The sequence below is a fragment of the Lissotriton vulgaris genome, chromosome 11, assembly GCF_964263255.1.
Source record: "Lissotriton vulgaris chromosome 11, aLisVul1.2, whole genome shotgun sequence".
Classification (NCBI taxonomy): domain Eukaryota; kingdom Metazoa; phylum Chordata; class Amphibia; order Caudata; family Salamandridae; genus Lissotriton; species Lissotriton vulgaris.
The window spans coordinates 509,903,897-509,926,138 of record NC_141699.1 but is presented as its reverse complement, the minus strand read 5'-3'; the positions used below and the strand labels follow the sequence as shown (position 1 = coordinate 509,926,138).

Here is a 22,242-nt window from a genome sequence, read left to right as displayed (position 1 = left end):
TGATGTCCCGACTGCAGGTGGGCTTAGGACTTGTTCTTCTAGTGCACTCACCTTCACTTCTACGGCTGCAGTGTCAGTTTTGCATTTCCATTTCTTCTGAATGAAAATGCCATTGTCTTGAATGCCTCCCTGAGCTTGGCCTCCGCTGAATGGTTGAGCCCATTTTTAGAACGAAAAAGTCTGAAGTTTATTTTTCGAAAAATGTAAAGTAGTCATCTATGAGCCACCAACTTTCAACGCGCCATATGCTCTGTGATGTGATACCAGGTATTGGGTCACATTAGTGAGTCGTCAGATAGGCCCCGCCTGCGAATGCAGGCACCTGCCCATTCTGGAACATCTGACGCCGGGAGGAAGAAGTGACCCAGGAGAGAGGAGGAACTGTGTGGAATGCATAGGAAGGCAAAAACCCACTCATCCCGTGCCACATTAGCCACACATCAAACATGAAAAGGTATTCCTTCCAGGCCGACAGCCAAGTCATTCTATGGTAGCCAAGTTTTAAGGGACTCCAAGTGGCCCAGTCCTTTTCCATAAAGGCACTAAAGCCACCCTCTAGTAATCTGATCCAGCAGGTGTCTCAAGAGTGGATGTCCTGGCAGGGAAGAGGTGTCCCCCTTTTGGATCAACAGAATGTTATCAAACATGTGAGTATGGATAGTTAACTGTAACATAATACGATTAAGTATTCGTAAGACTTTGCCATGAGCACTAGAGTGGGAGGTTCAGTATTTATATTCTGTTGAATCGCACATTATTCTTCATCTTCTTCTTCGACCATGGAAGGAGTGGGTCACTCCTCATAATCATTGCGATTCTTCTCATTTGTCGGGTTGTGGCAGTGCCTCTAACAGCTCTGCTTTTCTCTTGTCTGCCAGTCGTCAAGGGCAACCATCACTTTGATGCATCATATGTCATTCTGCAGGTCCTATGCATGTCTTTCTTCTCTTCCACCTAGTCTTGATCAACTTCAGGTGTGTCAAGTAAGTGTGTGCTCTTCCCGTGTTGAGCACTTTTATTCTAGCTGGAAACAGTAGCAAAAAGTCTACCTCATCTTTTTCCTGATACCTGCAAAAGGACTTGCATTGCTGCTAAACCTTGAGTATATAGCCTGAGAAGATCATGATGTTGGAGCAGTTGAGGTAGAGCTCACCTTTATGTTGGGTTGTCCCTAGATTAGCATTCGAGTCAATTGGATTGAGGCTATGAGGAGTAGGTTGGGAGCCACAGTGACTCCTCCTGTGAAACCAGGAGGCAGGCCTCTCGACTACACACTACAGTAAGTATGGCTGGCTTAGCCTCTTCGATAAAAACAATCTATATAGAAAGCCTATTTACAGGTTCATGCCACAGGCAAGTTAATCCTGAAATGATTCGACTCATCTCCCGCTGTTTCTCCAGGGAAGCCTTTGCTCTCTGTGGCAAGCAGTGTTCGCAGGAGGGCTATTCGTTTTAGCTCTTTAGAGTCTTTTCCAACCTAAGACAAGCAACATCCTTGTAATTCATCTCTGACCAGAAAAAATAGCAAAAAGACTGCCACATTTCAAACACTAAAACTGATATCCTAAATCAGTTTGTTGATGCTATGCATTTATGAAAACCCACATACACACTAAGAACATCACATTTCTTGCTGCTGCCTTTAAAATACTATGCATTTAGAGTTTCAGTTTTCGTTGGCCCATACGAGAGTAGACTGCTGCAGCCTGCCGGCTTGCTTTACGACACCCTAGGTCACAGAAACACATTTCTGGATTGTGAGTACTAAAATCATGCATCTCATATCCATAACTAATCCATATATGAAATTGAGCAGGGAATATATACTTCTACAGTACAATATGGTACTTATTAGCATTTGAACCTCCTAGTGGTCTCATTCAATTTTCCTGAATGTATGTCAGGGCAATGCGCAGAAGAATAGATTGTACTGGAAGTGAATGGAACCAACATTTTATAGAGGGCCCAAGCTGATGTACGCCTGTTTAGTGTACCCATGCCCAGAGCAGAGTACACAACTAGCTGTCCAGAAAAGCGCATCAGGGAACGGAGTTTTCATAAAAGAGTGGGGGTTTTAAAGCTCCACCACAGTTTTCTAAAGTTTCGGACAGGATGCTAATAATACCATGAATCGGGGAGCAGACTGAAGTGGCAGTGTCTACTGTGTGTGAAAGCTGCAAAAAGAACCAAGCATCAGAAATTCAACAGGTCTTGTATTTTTTGAGTTAGAGCTATTGGCATAGCTCAACAGCTACCAGACAGAAATTGCCACTTTGGAGGTGAGGAACAGAGCATTGCTCCGTGAAATGGCCTGAAAGCCTAAAATGATGTTGATAGCCTAAAAAATAAAAAGGCAGATCAGCATGACCAGGAGGAACCAAGGACATATTGGAATGACCAACGCAAGCAAACAATGAGTGAAATCGCCTGGGCGTGACCCATGCGCGCAAAGGCGGGAGAATCAGACCCAATGCACCAATAAAAATCCCGTATTTCTAAATGGCACAACAACAAACAAATTCAAATTCATGCCAAAAGCCGATAGAGGAGATAACAACAGGTCTTGCAGACAGCGCATGCGCGCTGCCTAGGCTCAACCTAAAAATGACAGACAGGATGCAGAACAATGTCAAACATTCCCCCAGTACAGAGATCTGGGCCTAAATCCATCTCCTTGTGTTTGCCATGTTTACTATGCGTGAAAGAGCACAATAAGTTTGAATAGCTTATTGCTTGTTGCTGATTGTGAAACCATCCCATGAAGGTGGCTACCACTCTTAAAATGATTCATCCCACACTGATATCATGTGCAATCGAACTGGGCGGTTCTTCTCTATCTGTTACATGAGAGGTCCAGGAGCGGCGGCACAAAGGAACTTGATGTCCCCTGTTCTTGGTGCCTAGTCCTGCTTGAGGATGTGTGGTAACGGATGAGAGGGCAGCACACATATTATAAAGGTTTTTAACTTTTCATCTCTTATCTGTCACACTGCAGTTTTCCCCTTTTTTATGATTTCTGTTCTGAATGACAGTTTTAAATTAAATCACTCCTTTTATTAGGTTCTTTTATGTTCCTTAAGATATAATTACAGGCTCCTTCTGTGTTCAGTGCAAATTTGACAGCGGCCAGGCTCTGAACCTCAGTCCACTCCAAATAGATGATCCATCAGAAAAGCTTAATCGTGTATGGCTGGTTGGATCAGTGCACCACCTACAGTATAGCAGATTGAAATGTATGTCGCCTCCCTTGCAATGTACATATTTTAATTGCATGTCCTTTTCTTTCCACTTTCTACTGCTGTCTACCTGCCCTGAGTATTAATCAGCTTATTAGGTTTAGATGAATTAAACAACTTAATAGCACACTTAAGATCGAATTGTTCATGAGACTTTTGCATGCTCTCTTTAAGCACATTTACAGTGACCTTGCCAAACAATTACTTTAAATCATTTACTATAAAAAGGGAATTTACAGAGATGCATGGTTGTGGTCCTTTTCCTTACAATAGGGCGTATTTTCTATTGTTTTAATGCAAGGCAGGGCAGCAGACAACTTTGTTGCACTGCGTTGTGTGAAATTGAGAGAGCAGAAAAACAGGGGAATACGTAATAAATGGAAAATTGTGGATCAGGAAATGTTTTTCGCTGATCCAGTAAATGACAGGAGAGTTGATGGGATGTGTTGTCTTTCCGATTCAGCTGAGCCATAATTTGTTCTGGGCAGCTTTAATGTTCTTTGTAAAACAATGTCCTGTTTGATGATCACTAAGAAAACCTCCATTGGATCTCCTATTATAGCGATGGTTTAATCATGCTAAGAACTACAGCTGATAATGAAGACCCTTCTCAGAAACATTGAGGAAATTATGCAAGCTAGGAGGTCTTACAAGATGACCCATGAAACTAGGAGGAGGCAAATTAGAGAGAAGGCTTGGAAGAATTTACTTTTAGCTGCAAAAGTGAGGGACTCCAAGGCTTTTTGGGATGTGATAAATCACCCCTATTTCTCAGATGATTAAAACTCGAACTTTGATAGCCATGTTTCCCCAGAAAGCTGGTTGTCCCATTTCTCAAGCATTTTGTGAGTAAAAATCGCTTAATCCTCTTGTTCCAGGTCCCCTCAGTTCTCCCTCATCAGGTACCAATCCTCTTCTTTTCCTCAAGAACTGTAGCAACGCTCTTGTCTCTTCTATTGACCTCAGCGATGTAACCTTGGCCATCCTAAAGAGTACCCCTGGCAAGGCATCGGGCCCAGATGGGGTTCCCATTGATGTTCTTAGACAAAACACAACTTTTTGGGCTTCTTTGCTGAAGAATGTGTTCCACGACACCCTTGTAGATAAATAACAAAGTTCCTGGAGGAAACCCATCATAGTCCCCATTTTTAGGAAAGGCGACAAAGGAAATCCAACATGCTATCGCCCAATCAATCTGCTGGATTCCTCTGTCAACATTTCTTGAAGGATGATTCTCCAGAAATTTGAAAATTGGGCTGATGTTAAAGGTTTCCTTTCTGATGTGCAGTTGGGTTTTTGACTGAAGTGGGCACTGTGGAGCAGTCCCTCAACCTGCTCCTGATCACAGGTGAAGGAAGGCTCACTAAACCTAGCTTTCATAGACCTTTCTAGTTAGTTCAACCCGGTGGACAGGGGTAGGTTGTGGGGCTTAAAGAGCAAAAGTGGGGTAGATAATTCCCAGATAGAACTCATCAAGCGCCTGCATTGGGACACTCTAGCTCAGGTTCGGTAGCTTAATGACGGGGAATGCACGTCTCCTTTCAAGCTCCAAAAAGGGGTTGGACCTTAGCTCTCTTTCTATTCGTCTTCAACAATAATTTTTTGGACCAAGTATTGCAAGATAAAGGGGAGGACCTGCTTAGGTTAGGGGACTGGTCAGTACCAGTACTCCTTTACACAGACAATGCCGTGCTATTGTCACATACTGCAAACAGGCTTCTGCTTTTGCTAGACTCCTTTAACACGTTTATGGCAGGCTTGAAGCTAAGGGGGAATCATAAGAAATCATTCATTGTGTCCTATGGTTCTAGAAATACTCTTACACATAAGTTTATCATTGATGATATCTCCATTACCAAAGTCATGAAATGTAACTATAATTTTGGATATCAATTTTAAATGGGATATGGTTTTGGCCCAGAGAGGGCTTAAAAAAGAAAAATCAGCTGCCGCTATTTTTTAAATTCACTGAGAAACTTAAACAAAAACCCATCAAAGAACATAGTTCCCTTTATAATGCAGAATGCCTTTCTTTAGGCGCCTATGGGGCGGGGGTGTGGGGATATGCAGACTGAGGCCATTTACAAACCCTTTAAAATAAATCTCTCTGCAGATTATTAGCAGTCCATAAAAGTATTGCCAACATTATTACCAACACTAAGGTTGTCTTTCCCTATATTGAGGATGCAATCAAACTAGCACCAGTTTTACTGTGGGCAAAAATTTGGAGATCCCCCTTTACTAACTTCTCCCACCAAGTCCTTGCAGACCTCATTAAATTAGATCACGGATATAATATTGCTTGGCTAGCTTATATTAGAAAATCATTTCTAGATCTCGATGCCCCACATTTATTCTATTCCCCCAGTGAAATTGATAGTAAGTTGAGGACCCTCATTCATTCTCTTTTTCAAACTATGAGAGACTTAAAAAGGTTACTTCTATTGAACATTGTAAACTATATTTAATTTGGATTCCTAATCAGAATCACAGATTTTACCTAACTTGATTTAAGCTGAGCACAGCTCACTTCCTGGTTGTTTCCCCACAACAGGACAGCTGGGTTTCACCCTGCCCTCTTGACCTTGCAATAACGTCGGCCAGCAATCCTTTACCCACTTTATGCTTTTCAGCAGTTTTTACACATCCCCTCAGCCCATTTTTTATGCCTCATATTAGTCTTAAATAAATAAAGATTGGTTAGACTGAGTCTTACATTTCTGTAGTGTTTGGACACTGAGTTTATCTGTAATGCTGTAATTAGCTACATATGTAATTCCCTAAGGATCAGAAGAGACTAAAGTGCTTTGGTAAATTGTCAGTTCTGAAGTGTTTTTATTTGGTGTTTCATTGCTGTATTGTCCATGCTGCTTGTATTTTAACTGCATGTTTTTACCATGTTTATTGTTTTTTTATGGCTATGTTAGCCAAATAAAGTGATTTGACTGACTGACACAGAGGATGATGCAAGCTGGGAGGAGCATCTTGGAGCCATGGAGCTACGCAGCTGTCAAGCTGCGATCACTACTGCACCGAGAGGAAAGCCAAGCTATCCCTACAGAACAGTGGCCCATCAATAATTTACTGTTATGTTCTTATTAAGGTTTTGGCTTATTTGTCTCTCGATACAAGAGGGCACTTATTGTCAGTGTTGGACCTGTATTTACACCTGCACATGCATATGTCATTCCGTGGCACCAATTTTGTTTCAAAATTCCGTTCCAAGATGAGAGACACCAATCTTTGAGCAGGAAATAAAAATTATGCACAAAAGAACATGAAAAGGAAAGGAGTGCCCTGGTAGAAAATGAAGATGCTGGACCATCCAAAAAAAGATGAAAAACAAAAAAATGGAGTGGGATCAACAGAGGTGTAGATGGAGGTGGTGATATGGAAGTAAACAATGCTGAGTGACAGTAGCCACAAAGAGACGAGAAGTGAAGGAACAATGGAGGAGTGGGAATTCAATTTTTTTTTAAAGCTGTCAGAGAAAGCAATAAAATATCTGTTGGGTAGAAGGGAGCCACCACAGATAGTAGAATGGTGATTTGAGGCTGGAAGCAACACATGAGGAAGACAGCAAGGAAACACATGCACTCCCATAGAGTGCTTGACGAAAAAGAAAAAAAGTAATTTCCTGAATGCAAGCAGTGGAAGGACACAAATTAGGCGCATCACAAATGAAGACATTTTTCGAGGTTGGGACAAACAAAGAATGAGAAGGAAAGTGACTGAATAAAAAGAAGGAAAATTAAGTAGACAAAAAAAATCATTCAATGAAGACAAAGAGGCTGACCTAAAGCCAACTATAGGTATAACATTTAAGGTAATTTGGTGAGAGGATGTAGCCTAATGGTTAGGGCAATGGACTTTAAATCTGAGGAACTGGGTTTGAGTCTTGGCAACGACGCTCAACATACTCTGAGCAAATCACTTAATCTCCCTGTGCCTAACAAAAATTAATGTGTCTTCATGTATTGCAACTGGTGCTCAGGTAAAGTGCTCTGATACCTGATTTCGGGTCAAGTTTGCGCTATATAACATTTCGAGAAAAAACAAGGTATTAGGGACAATAGGTCTTCAACTGTACACAAGACCTAAGAATGATAGGACAGAGCCATTTTAAACACTATAAGTTAAATTGGCATCTGATGACACTAACTCGAATTTTTGAAATTCTGGGCTGGTGCCGCTAGTAAGTGAGTTAAGGCAAGATCGTTATAGGGCCACCACCACATGGTACCAATAACATGAAATGCATTAAAAACATCTTTTTCATTAAAAGATGGTGAGGGCTCCAGCAGCAAAATTATATTTTGCTTGGCGAACCAAACACAGTTTCTTTGTTTTCTTGTGCTAAATTCTACTTGACAGGCTTTACTTCAACCAATCATTGGTTGGTTGGCTTACAAAGGACACATAGCTAAATAATTTTAGCAGCACAAAATAGCCTGCTGTTTCGAAAGCTAAAATTAAGACCAAATGCACATAGCCAACCGTTCATTTTGTTCAATATATATATTGTGTACTACAGAATTCTGTGATGATAAGAAACTGTACTAATAAGTTCTTAGGAGCTGATTACGATGTCGTATCGGGAATGGGACCGCCCAACAAGCTGTCGGTGGTCCCGCACCCTGAATTACAATGCAACCGCCTGCAAGGCTTTCACAAACTGTATATTTTGTATTGGGGCGTGTGCCACTAGCTGCAGCACACGCCACAGTCAAAAGAATGCACATTGTGCGTATGACTACACTATGTGGTGCCTGCCACATGGTGCAGGGATATGTAGGGGGCACCATAGGTGCCCCCCAAAACCCAACACTGAGGGATAGGGATAAAGGGGGGCCTGCTACGGGCCCCCAATTTCCCTCTCGGCCAGCCTTTTCATGGCGGGTAACCAGCCATGAAACAGGAGAGGGACATCATAATTCCTACAGCGGTGCCAGGCACTCCCACCATTGTAGGGAACGGAGTGACCTCCAACTGTCCGACAAGCTCCTTGAGCCTGTTCGATCTATGGCAGTCATTCTCTCCAACCGCGACCCCTTCGCCAACCATCCTAATGTGGCGAGTGGAAAAGCTGCTTGTGATAGTGGTGGGACCGCCACCGACAGGCTGTCGGTGGTGTCTTACCATCATAGTAATCAGGCCCTTAGAGTTCTACTAAATGTAATCCTAATTATATTATTGAATCTTGGAAACGGGTATGATTCATGTGGTCCCCTTTTTGCTTTCCTCTACCTTTTTATCCACCAAGAACTCTTTGCAAGAGCTTCCTCAATTTATCAATGCAATGTTTTCTGATTTAAAAAGGAATTCATTTTCAAAATAAACCTTTTTGATGATGATGATTTTAAAAGTTGAATTTGAAACCTTCCAGTTTAAAACATGCATGTACTATAGATTAAATAATATTAGATATTAAATATTAAATATTTTTATAAGTTGATACAAATATAGATACAAATATCATGTGGATTTCAAATGTTTACTCTTATATTGCATAGTACACCTTAATAATCAGGTTTTGTTTTTACACTAGTAGTATATGCATTAAGAGTATTGGAAAGTGTCAAATTCATAGAATTTTCAAGTTTCAGATGCTAAGGTCGGTGCATGAAGATTATAAGGATCATCTGTACAAGTGTATATTTATTCAGTGATTCAGATGGCTTATACTATTCACGGGTCTTGAGTGATATAATAGTAATGCTGCAGGTAGAAGTTGTTAAACAATAATATTATACAGAAACCCAGGTAATTTATCTATCACAGAAAAATATTGTGGTTAGTGAAAGAAGTAACCTTTTTCTTACACATCTTCAAGCAATATCTCAAAATGTATAAAACACTTTTACAAAATCGGTTTAAAGGGGAACATTTCAATTACGGAAGTTAAAAACAATATTTGCTAAGCTGAGTTGCACAATATTTTTCTCTATGATCAGCTTTACTACAGATCATCGTATACGGAGACACAAGGGACACCCTACTCACAAGGAACCAGGGTACTTACAATTAAACAAAAAACAGAGATTCCTGTGGACACTCAATGATTGATCTTGCGATGCATATCTGTGCAATCGCAATGAAAGCGGAAGTAAACAAGATGTTAGAGAGGAAAAAGACATACAACACAAAGGGTCTTTTATATGAGCCCTTGTGTCACTTTTGCACCGCCGGTGCGTCACTTTTTGTGACCCACCAGCAGGGTAAAAAATGTGCCATGTTTACAAAGTGACGCATCTAGGTAGATGCGTCACTTTGTAAACCCCTAAGCCACATTATTACTGCTCCAGGTATAATGTATGCAGGGTGGGCATTCTGACGCAAGTAAGCCTCATAGAAGTGATGCAATGAAATCCATGAGATTTCACTTCTTCACTTCTAGGATGCAAATGTGTCAATAGCTTATGCCTGCCTCATAGCAGGCATAAGACTGATGCAGGCACATTTTAAATGGGACTTGACAGTGTGAAATGATCCATTGATTGAGTTGCGTCACTTTCGTGCTCCAGCAATGCGTCATTTTTGCGCCTTCAGATACGTCAGAAATACTGATGTATCTGTAACTCGACATGATGCGTCATACTGTAAACATGACGCATCCAGCATGTCACAAGGAGAGCGCAATGAAAAGTGAAGTATCGCTGTTTTCACGCAGCAACGCGTCAGTTTTCATAAATGAGGCCCAAAGTATATTGTCGAATTCAGTGCAAAGTGTCCCAAGTGAGAAGGAAACCTATCAATGTTGTGACTTTTTGTGACATAAAAGCAAGGTTTCAATGTTTGTACAGAAACGAATATTCGATTGATGCAGGATATGTATTACAATATCAATCATTGAGTGTCCACAGGAACCCCTGTTTTTTGTGTAATTACTACAGATCATAGCATGCATATAACCTTTATCAGAGTTTACCTGTAAATAGGCATCGAAAGTAGGTATATGTTTTCTCCTACTTTGTTCCCTTATTACAGAAAATAGAAACCCTTCGTCCAAAAAAGTTAATTTATTTTTTAAACTTACTACCTGATCTGCGTTTGGAGCATCTGAAATATCATTCATACTTCTGCTCTGTGCAGGACCTAAAAGAAACAAAGAAAACTATAAAAAATACACCTATGCATTAAAACATATTTTGCTGTCTGCAGATTACGAAACATGTCATATTTCTTTCAATTACAGAAATTGTTTTAATATTGATATCTGCACTTCAAGTGTAAATCCCGATGGTGCACAACCACTTACATTACTAAACACAACACCCTTTGCTGCCCCCCTAAGGACAAATATCCCCCTAAGGACAAATATCAGGCTTGTGTCATTGTAAATGCATTAACGCATGAGGAAGACTATTATCAAAGGCATTGTGAAATGCAACGCATCATTTAGAAAAGCACAGAAGCTTTTCTTAGGAGCCCAAGATCAGCACTGCAAACTCTGCCAAACACCAAGGCTGCCTGATCTTGACTACTCACTTTTCAACCACAGTACTTTTTTTTTTGCATTATCGCATAAAGTGAGCACTGCAAGTTTTACTTTAAGAAACGGTCTCTGCCACAGTTTTGGCTGACTGGTGTCCTCAATAGTTGAAGAGCTGGAGCAGCACTATTTTGCCACTTCAGACAGTGGTAAATGGTTCCTTGTCACAGGAACTTTAAAGGCATATGCTTCCTTGCCTGGAAATGTAGCAGCATTTGTGGAAATTCCTGAGGTAAACGAAAGAACATACCAAAGTAACACACAATCAAAATAAGAATGCAATTACAGGGCACAACAAAACAGTAAAAACAGAAGACAAAACAACAACCACAGCAAAACACAGCATCACTTTGCAATAGTGAGGACAAAAACACAGCACCACAATAAACAACAGAATGCATCATCACTGCAACAAAATGCCACACAACAAATATGCACAAACATTCTCATCAGACATTACCACATCCATAACCTGCTTTCATAATGGAGTGTTAAAATGTGTCTGCACCAAGTGCTGCATTAACTTATCACCAAGGTCATGAAAAAGCGCCAGTCAAAATTGTTTTGTGATCTGGCCTTTTGTCTCTTTATCCTACCCTTGCAGGTTCGTTTTTGTAATGATACTCTTTCTTCCCCCAATAACTCTCGGAGTCGGATGACGGTACCAACTTCTTTATTCAGGTACATACATACAAGGAGCGCAAAGCATGTCCTGCGCCCAACCTGCTCGCGCTCTGAATGTCGCGCTCCGCCTGCCGCGCCTCTACGTCAACGCACGTCACGTAGCCACGTGACGTGCCGTGCAAGCGCGCTCACTACATATCTCCCTTTTTTCCAAAGAGTTATGTGAACAAGTCCTGACTCATATCATAGTCTCTGAACCTCACTGGTGGGACCACCGCCCTGCCCCTTCTCGTCAGTCTTACCGGGGAATTGGCAGTCGTTGCTTCTTCACTCTGTCCACTCTCTAGCGCAGCCGCGCCAGGCACACTCCGACTGCTGTCTTCCTCCAGCTGACATTCTGCACTGGCCCCTTGATCTTCGTTACTACTTTCTCCTAAGTCCGGGTCTTCACCTCCATAGTCACTGGAGTGGTCACTGTTGCTCTCACTCTCATCCCTGTTGTCTCTGCTTCTCCAGTTGAGTATTTTATTGCACCTGGCCATGCGATCCTGCGACCACACGTTTCCATCGCTCAGCAAGGCCGCCCGGCCCTTGATTTCCACAACTCTCAGGGGCCTGCTGTACTTACTTTCCCCTTTTCTCTGTAGAGTGGGCAGTCTTACTCTCACCCATTCCCCCTTTTCGAGGGCCGTGTCTTTTACATTCCTCCTCGCATCATAGTGTTTGGTATACACTGCTTGTGCCTTCTTCAGATTGGCTTGCACCACTGCCGGTGACCACTCACTCTTGATAACTCTGTCCTTCCATATCCTGTTGTCTTGGGTGAACGGCTCCCGGCCCCTTAATATCTGGAAAGGGCTATAGCCAGTGTTCGTGGGAGTTATCCGATACGCCCACACCATGTGCCATATCTCCGCCTCCCAGTCTTTGTTGTCTGCAATAGCCGCTTGTATCGAGCCCATCACCACTCTATTGAAGCGCTCCACCAACCCATTCCCCGCCGGGTGGTATATGGATGTGTGTTTAGACGCTATTCCATTTCTTTGCATAAATTGGTTCCATCTGTCAGAGCGGAATTGGGGCCCATTGTCACTGAGGACACACTTAGGGATGCCCTCTCTCACGAAGGTCTCTGCCATGAAGCTCACTATTTTCTCAGTGTCCATTGTTTCTTCGATCTTTACTTCCGGCCATTTCGAATAACGATCCATCATTACACAAATGTATTTCTGTATACCCTGTGCATTCAGCACTGGCCCCAAAATGTCTATGGACAGTTCCTCCCACGGGTTTTGTGGAGGATCAATCTTTCCCAGGGCAGGGCGCAATGGTTTGAGCGTTTTGTCCGTGCCTTGGCACCTCAGGCACTCTCTCACGTGTCTTTCCGCTCTTATGTCCATTCCTGGCCACCAATAATTCTGCTTGGCCCTTAGTTTCAGTTTTGCCACTCCCAGGTGGCCTTCATGTAACATGTCCATCAATCTGGGTATCATCGTTGACGGGGGTATGACTCTTTCCCCTCTGTATATAAATGTTCCCTGGTCATCCATAGATAGTTCCTCTCTCACCTCGAAGTAGGGAACAAGGCCACGCTCTAATTTGCATTTGTCCGGCCAGCCTCTCACAATGTAGTCCTTCACTTGCTCCATGTTCGGGTCTCCGTCATATGCCGTTTTCCATTCCTGTTTTCTGATAGATACTTCGAGGTCCTCGGTGAGTGCGACCCACTCTTCCCCCGCCTCGGGGCCTTCTGTGCTGGGCTCCATCGCTGCCGCCCTACTCAGGTAGTCCGCCACTTTGTTCCTGTTCCCTGGAATGTGTTCAACATCATAGCGGAACTCCATTAATTTGAGCGACATTTTCGAGATCCTCGGTGTTGCTTCCGCATGTCCACTAGATGTGAGCACTTTGAGGAGGGGCTTGTGATCAGTCCTCAACCGGAACCTCGTGCCCCACAGGAACTGCCGGAACCGGGACATGGCCCACACCACCGCCAACATTTCTTTCTCAATCACACTATATCTCTTTTCAGTGTCATTCAGGGTGCGGGATGCGAAGCATATGGTCTCGACTCTCCCCTGACCTCGGTCTTGCATGAGGACTGCCCCCAGTCCTTTATCACTTGCATCTGTGGTTAGTATGGTGCTTCCTTGGGGGTCGAACCCTTGCAGTGGAATTGCCCCTGCCACTTCTCTCTTTATCATTTCAAATTCCCGTTGAGCTTCCTCTGACCAACAGAACTCGCTGTTCTCACGGGTTGACAGCCTCATGTGGTGAGTTTTCGAGGCGAAATGTTCAATGAATTTCCCATAGTATTCCGCCATTCCCAGGAATGACCTGACTTCCTCCTTGGTAGCTGGTGATGGTGCGTCGCAGATCGCCTTTACATTTTCACTCTTGGGAGTCACACCTTGAGCACTGATTTCGTGGCCCAAGTACGTTACCTTCTCCATCCCTATCCGGCATTTGGCCCATTCTGCTGTGAGGCCCTTCCCTTCCAGGATGCCCAACACTGCCTCCAGCTTCCTGTCGTGGTCCATCCTGTCCTGGCCCATCACCAATATATCATCCTGGAAGTATTGCACTCCCTTGAGGTCCTGAAACAGCTGATGCATGAGCTTTTGAAATACTGCAGCCGCCGAGGCTAGTCCGAATGGCATGCGGCGGAATCAATAGCATCCGAAGGGAGTTATGAAGGATGTTAAGCTGCGGCTCTCTGGGTGTAACGCTATCTGGTGATACGCTGAAGTCAAGTCTATGGTGGAGTACCTCTGAATACCCCTTGTGCTGGCCAGCATCTCCTCTATCCGGGGAAGAGGAAACTTCTCCACCACTATATTTTTGTTCAATTCACGTAGGTCCACGCATAAACGGACCTTTCCGTTTGGTTTCTTCACCACCACCAACGGCGATAGCCATTCAGCACAGGCTATCGGCTCGATGATCCCTCTTTTCTCCAGCTGTTGAAGTTCTTCCTTCACGTCGTCCCTCACTGCTAGCGGGATGTTCCTCACCTTGTGTGCCACCGGTATAGCTCCTTTTTTGAGTACGATCTTGTGTGCAAATCTGTCGAGTTTGCCCACTGAGCCTCCGAAGACCGTTGGGAACTTCTTCCTCCATTTGTTCGTGTCCAGCGCTTCCTCCGGCTCCGTCAATAATATCTGTTCCTTGCCTCCTGGGTCCAGCTTGATGCCCAGGTCTCCTTGGTCGAGCCACCCTAGGACGGAGGGACCTTTCTCGGAGACATACAGTTTGCACCTGGCCTCTCTGCCCCTGAACTCGAAGTTCAATCTCCTGCACCCGGCCATGGGGATTCGATCACCGTTGTAGGTAACGGGACGTATGTCCAGCTTGTCCAGCTCGGGGCCCAGTCGCGGAGCGAACTTCTCTTCCCACACGCTCCGGGGGATGATGGTGTAAGGCAACCCTGTGTCTGCCACCACCTGGACTTCGACGCCTCCGATCTTCATTTCCATGACGGGTTTCATCGTTCTTCCTCCGCCGGTGCCACGGCCTCGGTCGTTTATGCTTAATATTTCGTCGTAGATGCAGAGGACTGTGATCACCTCTTCCTCTGCTGCTTCTTCTGGCCCCTCCGATGCTTGGGCCACGTACTTCACTGCGTTCTTGGCTGCCTTCTTCCTGCACGCCTTTTCAAAATGGCCGATTATTCCGCAGAACGTGCATTTGGCGCGAAGCGCAGGGCACTTCCGGTCGTGCGCCTCGTGCGTCCAACTGCCGCATCTGTAGCAAGGCCGTTTGTTATTTCCGGCCTGTTTGCCAGGGTTGCCTGGGCTGTTCCGCCATTTGTCGGGACCCTTTTCTGGCTGTTCCCGTGCCTGATTATCCTTGTGGTGTTCTTCCTCGTCTACTTTGTTCACCGTCCCGCTGGGCACGATCTCCTTCTTCGTAGCCGCAGCACATCTTCGTGCCAGTTCAGCCCTTTTCACTATCACTAACACGTCCTTGAGAGAGGTGTCCCCTGCGGCCCATAGCTTGTCCTGCACGCTCGTGCACGTGGTGTGCATCACCACTTGGTCTTTTATGAATTCACTTTCCCAGTTGGCATATTTGCACGATACCGCCAGTTTCTTCAACGCCGCCACATACTCTTCCACCGTTTCCCCGGGTAGTTGCTTCCTTTGCTGGAAGTTAAACCTGTCTACTGAGACGCACACCGAGGGTTTGAAGTGTTCTTCTAGGTCTTCCAGCGCATGGGCATACACATCGTCATCCTCTGTCTCTCTCTTCTTCGGCACCAAGCTTTTGTAGATCCTTAGACCTTCAGGGCCCAGATTCAGCAGCAGGATACGTTTCTTTCTCGGCGGCTTGAACTTCTCCTCACTCTCGTCTTCCATTACTTCTATGAAATTGTCTATGTATTCCTTCCAGTCCTCCCATTTCATGAGCGGTTCTCCTGGTCGGGGAAGGAACTGGACTGGCGCTATCGCGTAGCCCGCTTGTGCATTCATCTTCTCCGCCCGGGCTGCGGGTAGCGTACCTTCCAGGCTTCTCGGACTCCCTGGTGCACCGTTTCGCTCTTCCTTCTTGAGCAAGGGTGGAGGGCTGTTCCTTTCAGCCCTTTCCTGTTCAGGTGGAGTAGCCAGTGCGTATCCCGGTGGGCCGTGACCGTGACTGGCTTCCTACCTCGGTTGTTCAGGGTTCTTCGACCGTCGCTATTTGTGCTCTCGGTGCTCTGTTCTCCTTGCTGATGGTTGCGTTGCGCTCCTTGCCGTGCCCTATGAGGATGGGGTCGCTGTGCGTACCCTCGGGCCTTCCTCGTTTCTTCTGCGCCACCACTCCGTTCCGCCGTGCTTCTCGTAGTCTGCGTGGTGGGGGTCGTGGGTCAGTATCCCACCCTCGTCGCCACTGTAATGATACTCTTTCTTCCCCCAATAACTCTCGGAGTCGGATGACGGTACCAACTTCTTTATTCAGGTACATACATACAAGGAGCGCAAAGCATGTCCTGCGCCCAACCTGCTCGCGCTCTGAATGCCGCGCTCCGCCTGCCGCGCCTCTACGTCAACGCACGTCACGTAGCCACGTGACGTGCCGTGCAAGCGCGCTCACTACAGTTTTCATCCCTGCTTTCCCCCTTTGCCACTGTTTTCCTATAATTTTCTTCCTCCACCTTTCTCACTTTCTGGCATCCTCTCTCTTGCTATTGGTCAAAGAATAATGCTGAATAATGCTGAAAATGAGTCCAGGCACCCTAAAAGAAACGAGGAATACCGCCATCTGCAAACACCTCACAGATTAAGCACTGGTGAAATATATAACTTAGACTACACACAACCACCAAACAAAGGAGACAATGGTGAAAGGAAACAAAGTAAGAAACAGACATATTTCTCAAACCCCTCAGTCAGGGTACAATGCCAGTACTTCACACACCATCTGATGTGTCCAGCGCAAAAGGTTGTCACAGTGTACTAGACTCATTGCACATCACAACAATTACAGTGCCAGTATTGGTGTTTGTCTTGCCACTGCTTCTAGCTGGAAAACGTAACCGTTCACCTGTGAATCACAACCAATTGTGCAAGTAGTTCCAAAGCAATGTTTCACGTTGATGGCAGCAGTGCAAGATTTAAGGCAAAATAGCCCCAGTGCTTTGGGAGTTTGGATTTCGAGGTTATGTTGAGTGCAAGATCAGTGCATTTTATAAGTAAATGTTTCGATATGGTCAGTCAGTCAGTTTCAATATGGATGTATTGTTTTTGTTAAGTATCAGACTCTGCTGATAGATCCACTAAGCTATTTGCGAAACTAAGTACATTTACAAGTCAAAATTTCGATTTGTGACAACCTTTTTGTCAAATAGTGCGGAGACTGCATATTTTTATTACAATAATTTCGACTAACTTTAAATTGTACCACTGTGCGTGAGTGTAAACGTCTTCTTGAAGTTGCTTGGGTCCCTGCTGTTAGCAGCACTGGATGGTTGGATCCCTGTTGCATACTCGGTTGCTAGGGCTGGTAAGCAGGTCACATCACTCTGGGTTTAATTATAGATTTACTCTTCTCAAGTCCGCAACTACTAATCTTCACATATGTCAGGAATTACTTTTGTTCGTTCTAGTGTGTATTGGATTTCCTACTATTAATCCAAACCTGTAATACTGTGCCTGGAGAAGGAAAATATTTTTTTATCATTTTTCCGCTCGGTGTGGATAGCACAGGCTAAACCTATGTTAAAGACTTTGTTGCAAAAATGGCTAAAGGCTTTGTCACTTTTCTAGTTTTCATAGCACTCTGCTAACCCTATGCTTAAAAACTCTGCTACAACAGACATTTGAGGTAGGCAGATTTAGAGTGCCGCTACTGTTGTAGATACACTTCTCCTACAACAGCATCTTTTCACCTGAACTTGAGAACTACAACAGCAACACACATAGAAAGAAGAATATGCCTTGAAGGATTGCTTTTCACAGGAAGGTAACCCTTCGTGCCCAATACAATCCGTCCCGTAATTCAGGCACTCTTGCACCATGGCGCAAGGGTGTGTGCCCTGCACTTGGCAGACACAAGTGCTCCACCAATTAGAGGGAGCTGATCAGCGCCATATCTTCACAAATATGGCACTGTACTGGTTTTTCCCATCCATGCAATACAGTGCTGCAACTTGCTGTGTGACTCTGCATTGTGCAACATATTAGCAAATATGCCCCACTGATTTAACCGGTGTGTGAGAAGGGTGATGTCGTGACCTTGTATTATAACGAATAACATATATTTTTCTGTACATTAAAAGAATATTGCAATTCATCTTGTAGTTTCTTGCCCTGAGAAACGAACTTTTCATTTAGCATTATTCCTCTTTATAGTCACAGAACTTCTCAGTAACTTCCAACATCTTATACTCTATGGCAGTGGGCATTTTATCCCATTATATTTATATTAATCCTCAATATCAATATGGCCTTTTATAAATGTTTATGACTTCGTGTCACATTGGCCATCTCTGTCTGCCCCAGTGTGCCAGAACCCTTAACCCCATTGTTGCTTTTGTATTTTCTTGCTCAGATGTTTATTTCTTATACTCCCCTTCCCAATGTCCATGCATCTATTCACCTTTATCTTTGTTTTGATCTAATAGTATCCATGTATCTGTCTTTCCCTTTTCAGTATCTATTTCTCCATGTCAAGTGCTTGTAGTTCTAGAGCCTGTTTCACCAAATCTGCATTCATGCTTCAACCACTTTCAGTGAATTATGTGTCTGCCACTCTTTCGCAGTGTTCTTTCTGCTTGTCTCCCACTCCAGCCTCCATGACTCAGTCCATAAATTGAGGACTCGTGGTCCTAGTGCCAATGTTTTGGTTTTCCAGTATTTGTATTTCCCTTTCCCAGGGTCCATGAGTCCAGCGCCCCTTTCACAATGTGTTGTTGTACCATTGTGTTTGTTTCCTTTTCTTTGTGATCTTGCATATGTCCCAGTGTTCATGTCTTTTATTGTCTGTGGTTCCTTGATTGTCTGTCTTAACTGCTCTGAGTGTCCATGTTTCTCTGCCCAAGTCTCCTTGTCCTCCTTTCCCCTTATTGGTATTACCAAGCCCTGTGTTTGTGTCCACTTATTCTAATCTGTATTACTCCGAATAGCAGATTCTAAGAGCTAATTGCACCAGTAAGGAGAATGTAGTGTTTGCTAAGAGTATTATGGCCTAAATTTCGTCTGACAAACATATTGTGTCCTAAATATCCTTTAGTAAAATATCTTTCTCCACATAGAGTTAATAATAAAAAAAATACACCTAATAGAGCAAAAATGGCAACAATATTCATGTTAAGAAGTTCTTTTTTGTATTGATGTTCTTACATACAACCTGGCTCCACACACAAAAGGTGGTAATTCCACCTGCCTCTAGCTTTAGGCTGACTCTGTCTTTGATGTTGTAGAACAGACCGCTACATTCTAAACAGTAAGTTAAGAGCCTTTATTCAAATTCCTTTGAAGTCCTTTGAATTTTGGCCGTGTCACGCTGTTAGAAAGGGGCTGTGTTTTAGCACTGGCTGACACTAGGATTGGAGCATTAAAAAGGCTTGACACTTTCAACAAATGGATTAAGCAATAGCCGTATAACAGTACTACACTGCGCACAGAAACATTTTTGCTGTGCTAGATTGAGGAGAAACTCCTGTTTCCCAGACCAAGATGCAGAAGTGATCCTGCATGGAGTCATATCATTTCTGTACTAAACATGACTACCAGTGCTGGAGAAGCCAACTACCTCATTTTCTCACATATCTACTGGGGTACTCAGTCTGCAATTGTGGCCTTTCTGCTTAAAGTTGAGCACAACGCGCCTTGGGGGTCCTTGCAGCTGCCAGAGCCTGTGTCTAACCTGGTACAGACAGATAGGTTGACACACACTGTCTATATATCCTGGTGCTGCTTGCTCATTCTGTGGCCTGTTTGAAGAATTTCCTAATGCAGGGACATTCCTCCTCAGTCCAGTGCTGGGACTAGTTTGGGTGGATAAGAAATCTGTTAAACAGCAAGTGAAGTTTTCCAGGTTTACTGAGCTTCTGATCTGTTTCTGGCATGCATGAATACTCATCAACACAACATCTGCCTCAGAGAATTTGACTTTGTTACCAGACTCCTTACACTATAGGTTGATGTGAAATGTTCAGTTGTCAGAAGCCTGCTGAACTTCATATGCCTTAGTTCAACTCTTAGGGTAGGGTTAAATGCATTCCACACTCATGATCCTTGCAAACCCAGAGATCTTCCACTATATTTAATCATCTTGAAGGATCATTGGGTGATCTAATGAACACAAAGGTACTATTCTTTGCAATTCGTCAAACAGGATTTGTGTGATGCCTGCTTGTCGTGGTACATTTATTAATTATGAACTTGTGTCCTTGCAGGAATCGATTCAATAGCAGCACTCCAACACCTCATACTCGATTACAGTTACTCAGTGGCAAGGACTGCTAGAGGTGTTGTAGTGATTTCTGTTTCTGTGTGAACCATGATCTCAGGGATAGGTACTTCATCACTTTCAGTAAGATACTAAATACTAATTTTGTAGTAATAAATGTAATTGTATTAAAAAGCATTTTTATATATCAGGATGTATATTCTATTGACAATCACAGAAGGCAGTGTAATTTGTTTTTTCATAACATCCTTTGCATCCTTCTTGGGCTGCATTATCAGTTTCTTAACAAACTGGACCTAATTCACAAAGAAGTAGCTGCCACTTACTTTTGGACTACTCCAGGAATACTCAAAAAGTACTTTAGGGGTTAGTCACATTTACTCTAAGCAAAATCTTTGCGAATCACTGTGTTCTGTATGAATTTGTTGGATTGCCACATCTACACAAATCAATTGTTTGATAACCATTTTTGGTTTCCATAAACCTTGTTGGGAAGTGATGAGCTGATAATAAACTCAGCAGAAAAGTTTTGTTTTTGATCAAGGACACCATTTAGGCGTCAGAGAGCCTGCACACGATATAAATGACGAAGGAATGGGTGGCTGCTGTGGCACTAATTGGTGCATGGATGTGGCTTCATCTGTACGGTAAGTTTGTTTGTCTGATTTTAAAAACCTCTATTCTTCAATGGCATATTTGCTGGATGTGTTGTGCCTACATTATTTGTATTATCAACATAAGGAGCTCTAGTTTGAGGGGTTCATCTGTGGTTGAAATATGATTACCTAAATATTTGCAGGCCAAACCTTATTGGGAAGAGTTTTGGCATGAGAGTGAGCAGTGATCCATTGAACAGTCCGTTTGGCTTATGTTATATTTAAACCTATATAGTTTGGAGCCTTCAGATGGTTCTGCCATGGCAGGATAACTTTTGAATTGATTTTTTAAAATGTCTACACAAACTGAAAATATATGGATTATTTTGCTTAATATGAATTGTAATATGTAATATGTGAACTGCAGCCTCTTCCAGGTGGTGTTTAGGGCCTCAACACTGTTGTGACTGTGTTTGACCCAATGCATAGTGTGGAGTTGAGCCAAATGGGCCAAGGTAATCGTAGCTTATAGAAATGTTGCAGTGACTTTATTTTTATCAATAACAAGTATGTTGCTACTAGAGCCATGATGAATGTGCCCTATATTTTGGTTACACTTTGTACCTTGATACTCCAAAGGGAGGGCCTGTGATGTCTGTCCTCGGTGTTCCTTCACAGTGACCAAAACCCTTCATTACCCCTCCATCCAGAGAATCTAGGTAAACAGGGTAGGTTATGGCCATCTCCAATTGGCTTCCCCCTATGTGTGCCTTTTAGGGCCAAAAAAGGGCCTAAGGCCAGAACTCCTGCCCCTTCATCCAGGCCTTGCCATCATGCTGATTCCCCTCTTTCTCATTTGTGATTCAACTTACACCTTCCTATCCCAGCTATTCCTGGCCAAAGACCTAAGGTGTGAGCTATGTCCCTAGCGTTCCGGAGAAGACCCTATATAGTAAGTCACCAGTGATTCAATAGGGCCACTGTCGTTTTCTTCTTTTGCTCCTGTTTGGACTCCACGTAGTATTGTCTGAAGCCTTGTCATTTTCACTAGGGCGTGGGCCCTTTTGCTTCCAGATGGACTTCACATACTATTATCAGACGCATGATGGTGCCACCAGAGGCTGGGCCCTATTGTTCCTGTCTGGACTCCATATAGCATTTCACCACTGGCTCAATAGTGCAACTAGTATAGGCAGTAATTAGTAATCTAGCAACGTTTGATTAGCAATTAAGATTGGGGCCCTCCTACTGTGTCATATAAGAGGTCAACTGACACTGGTTTGTATATGCTGCCTACAAAGCTATTGCTCACGCTCATGGAAAAAGTAATGCTTCACGCTCCTGTGACAAGTTTGGAGTACACTATTGAGGCATCATGCACAGAACAAAAACACATGATGGA

General features: G+C 43.7%; 1 protein-coding gene across 4 annotated transcripts in view; it reads right to left on the bottom strand.

Moving 5' to 3' along the window:
* Window positions 1–22,242, bottom strand: part of SLC4A5 (solute carrier family 4 member 5) — a 611,906-nt gene that overhangs the window by 422,369 nt on the left and 167,295 nt on the right. For 2 of the 4 annotated variants that reach the window (XM_086943571.1, XM_086943570.1), the window contains exon 6: window positions 10,273–10,331. In XM_086943571.1, the coding sequence (XP_086799697.1) occupies window positions 10,273–10,331 (59 nt within the window). The remainder of the gene's footprint in view (window positions 1–10,272; window positions 10,332–22,242) is intronic. The other 2 variants (XM_086943572.1, XM_086943573.1) reach the window with 1 other exon arrangement.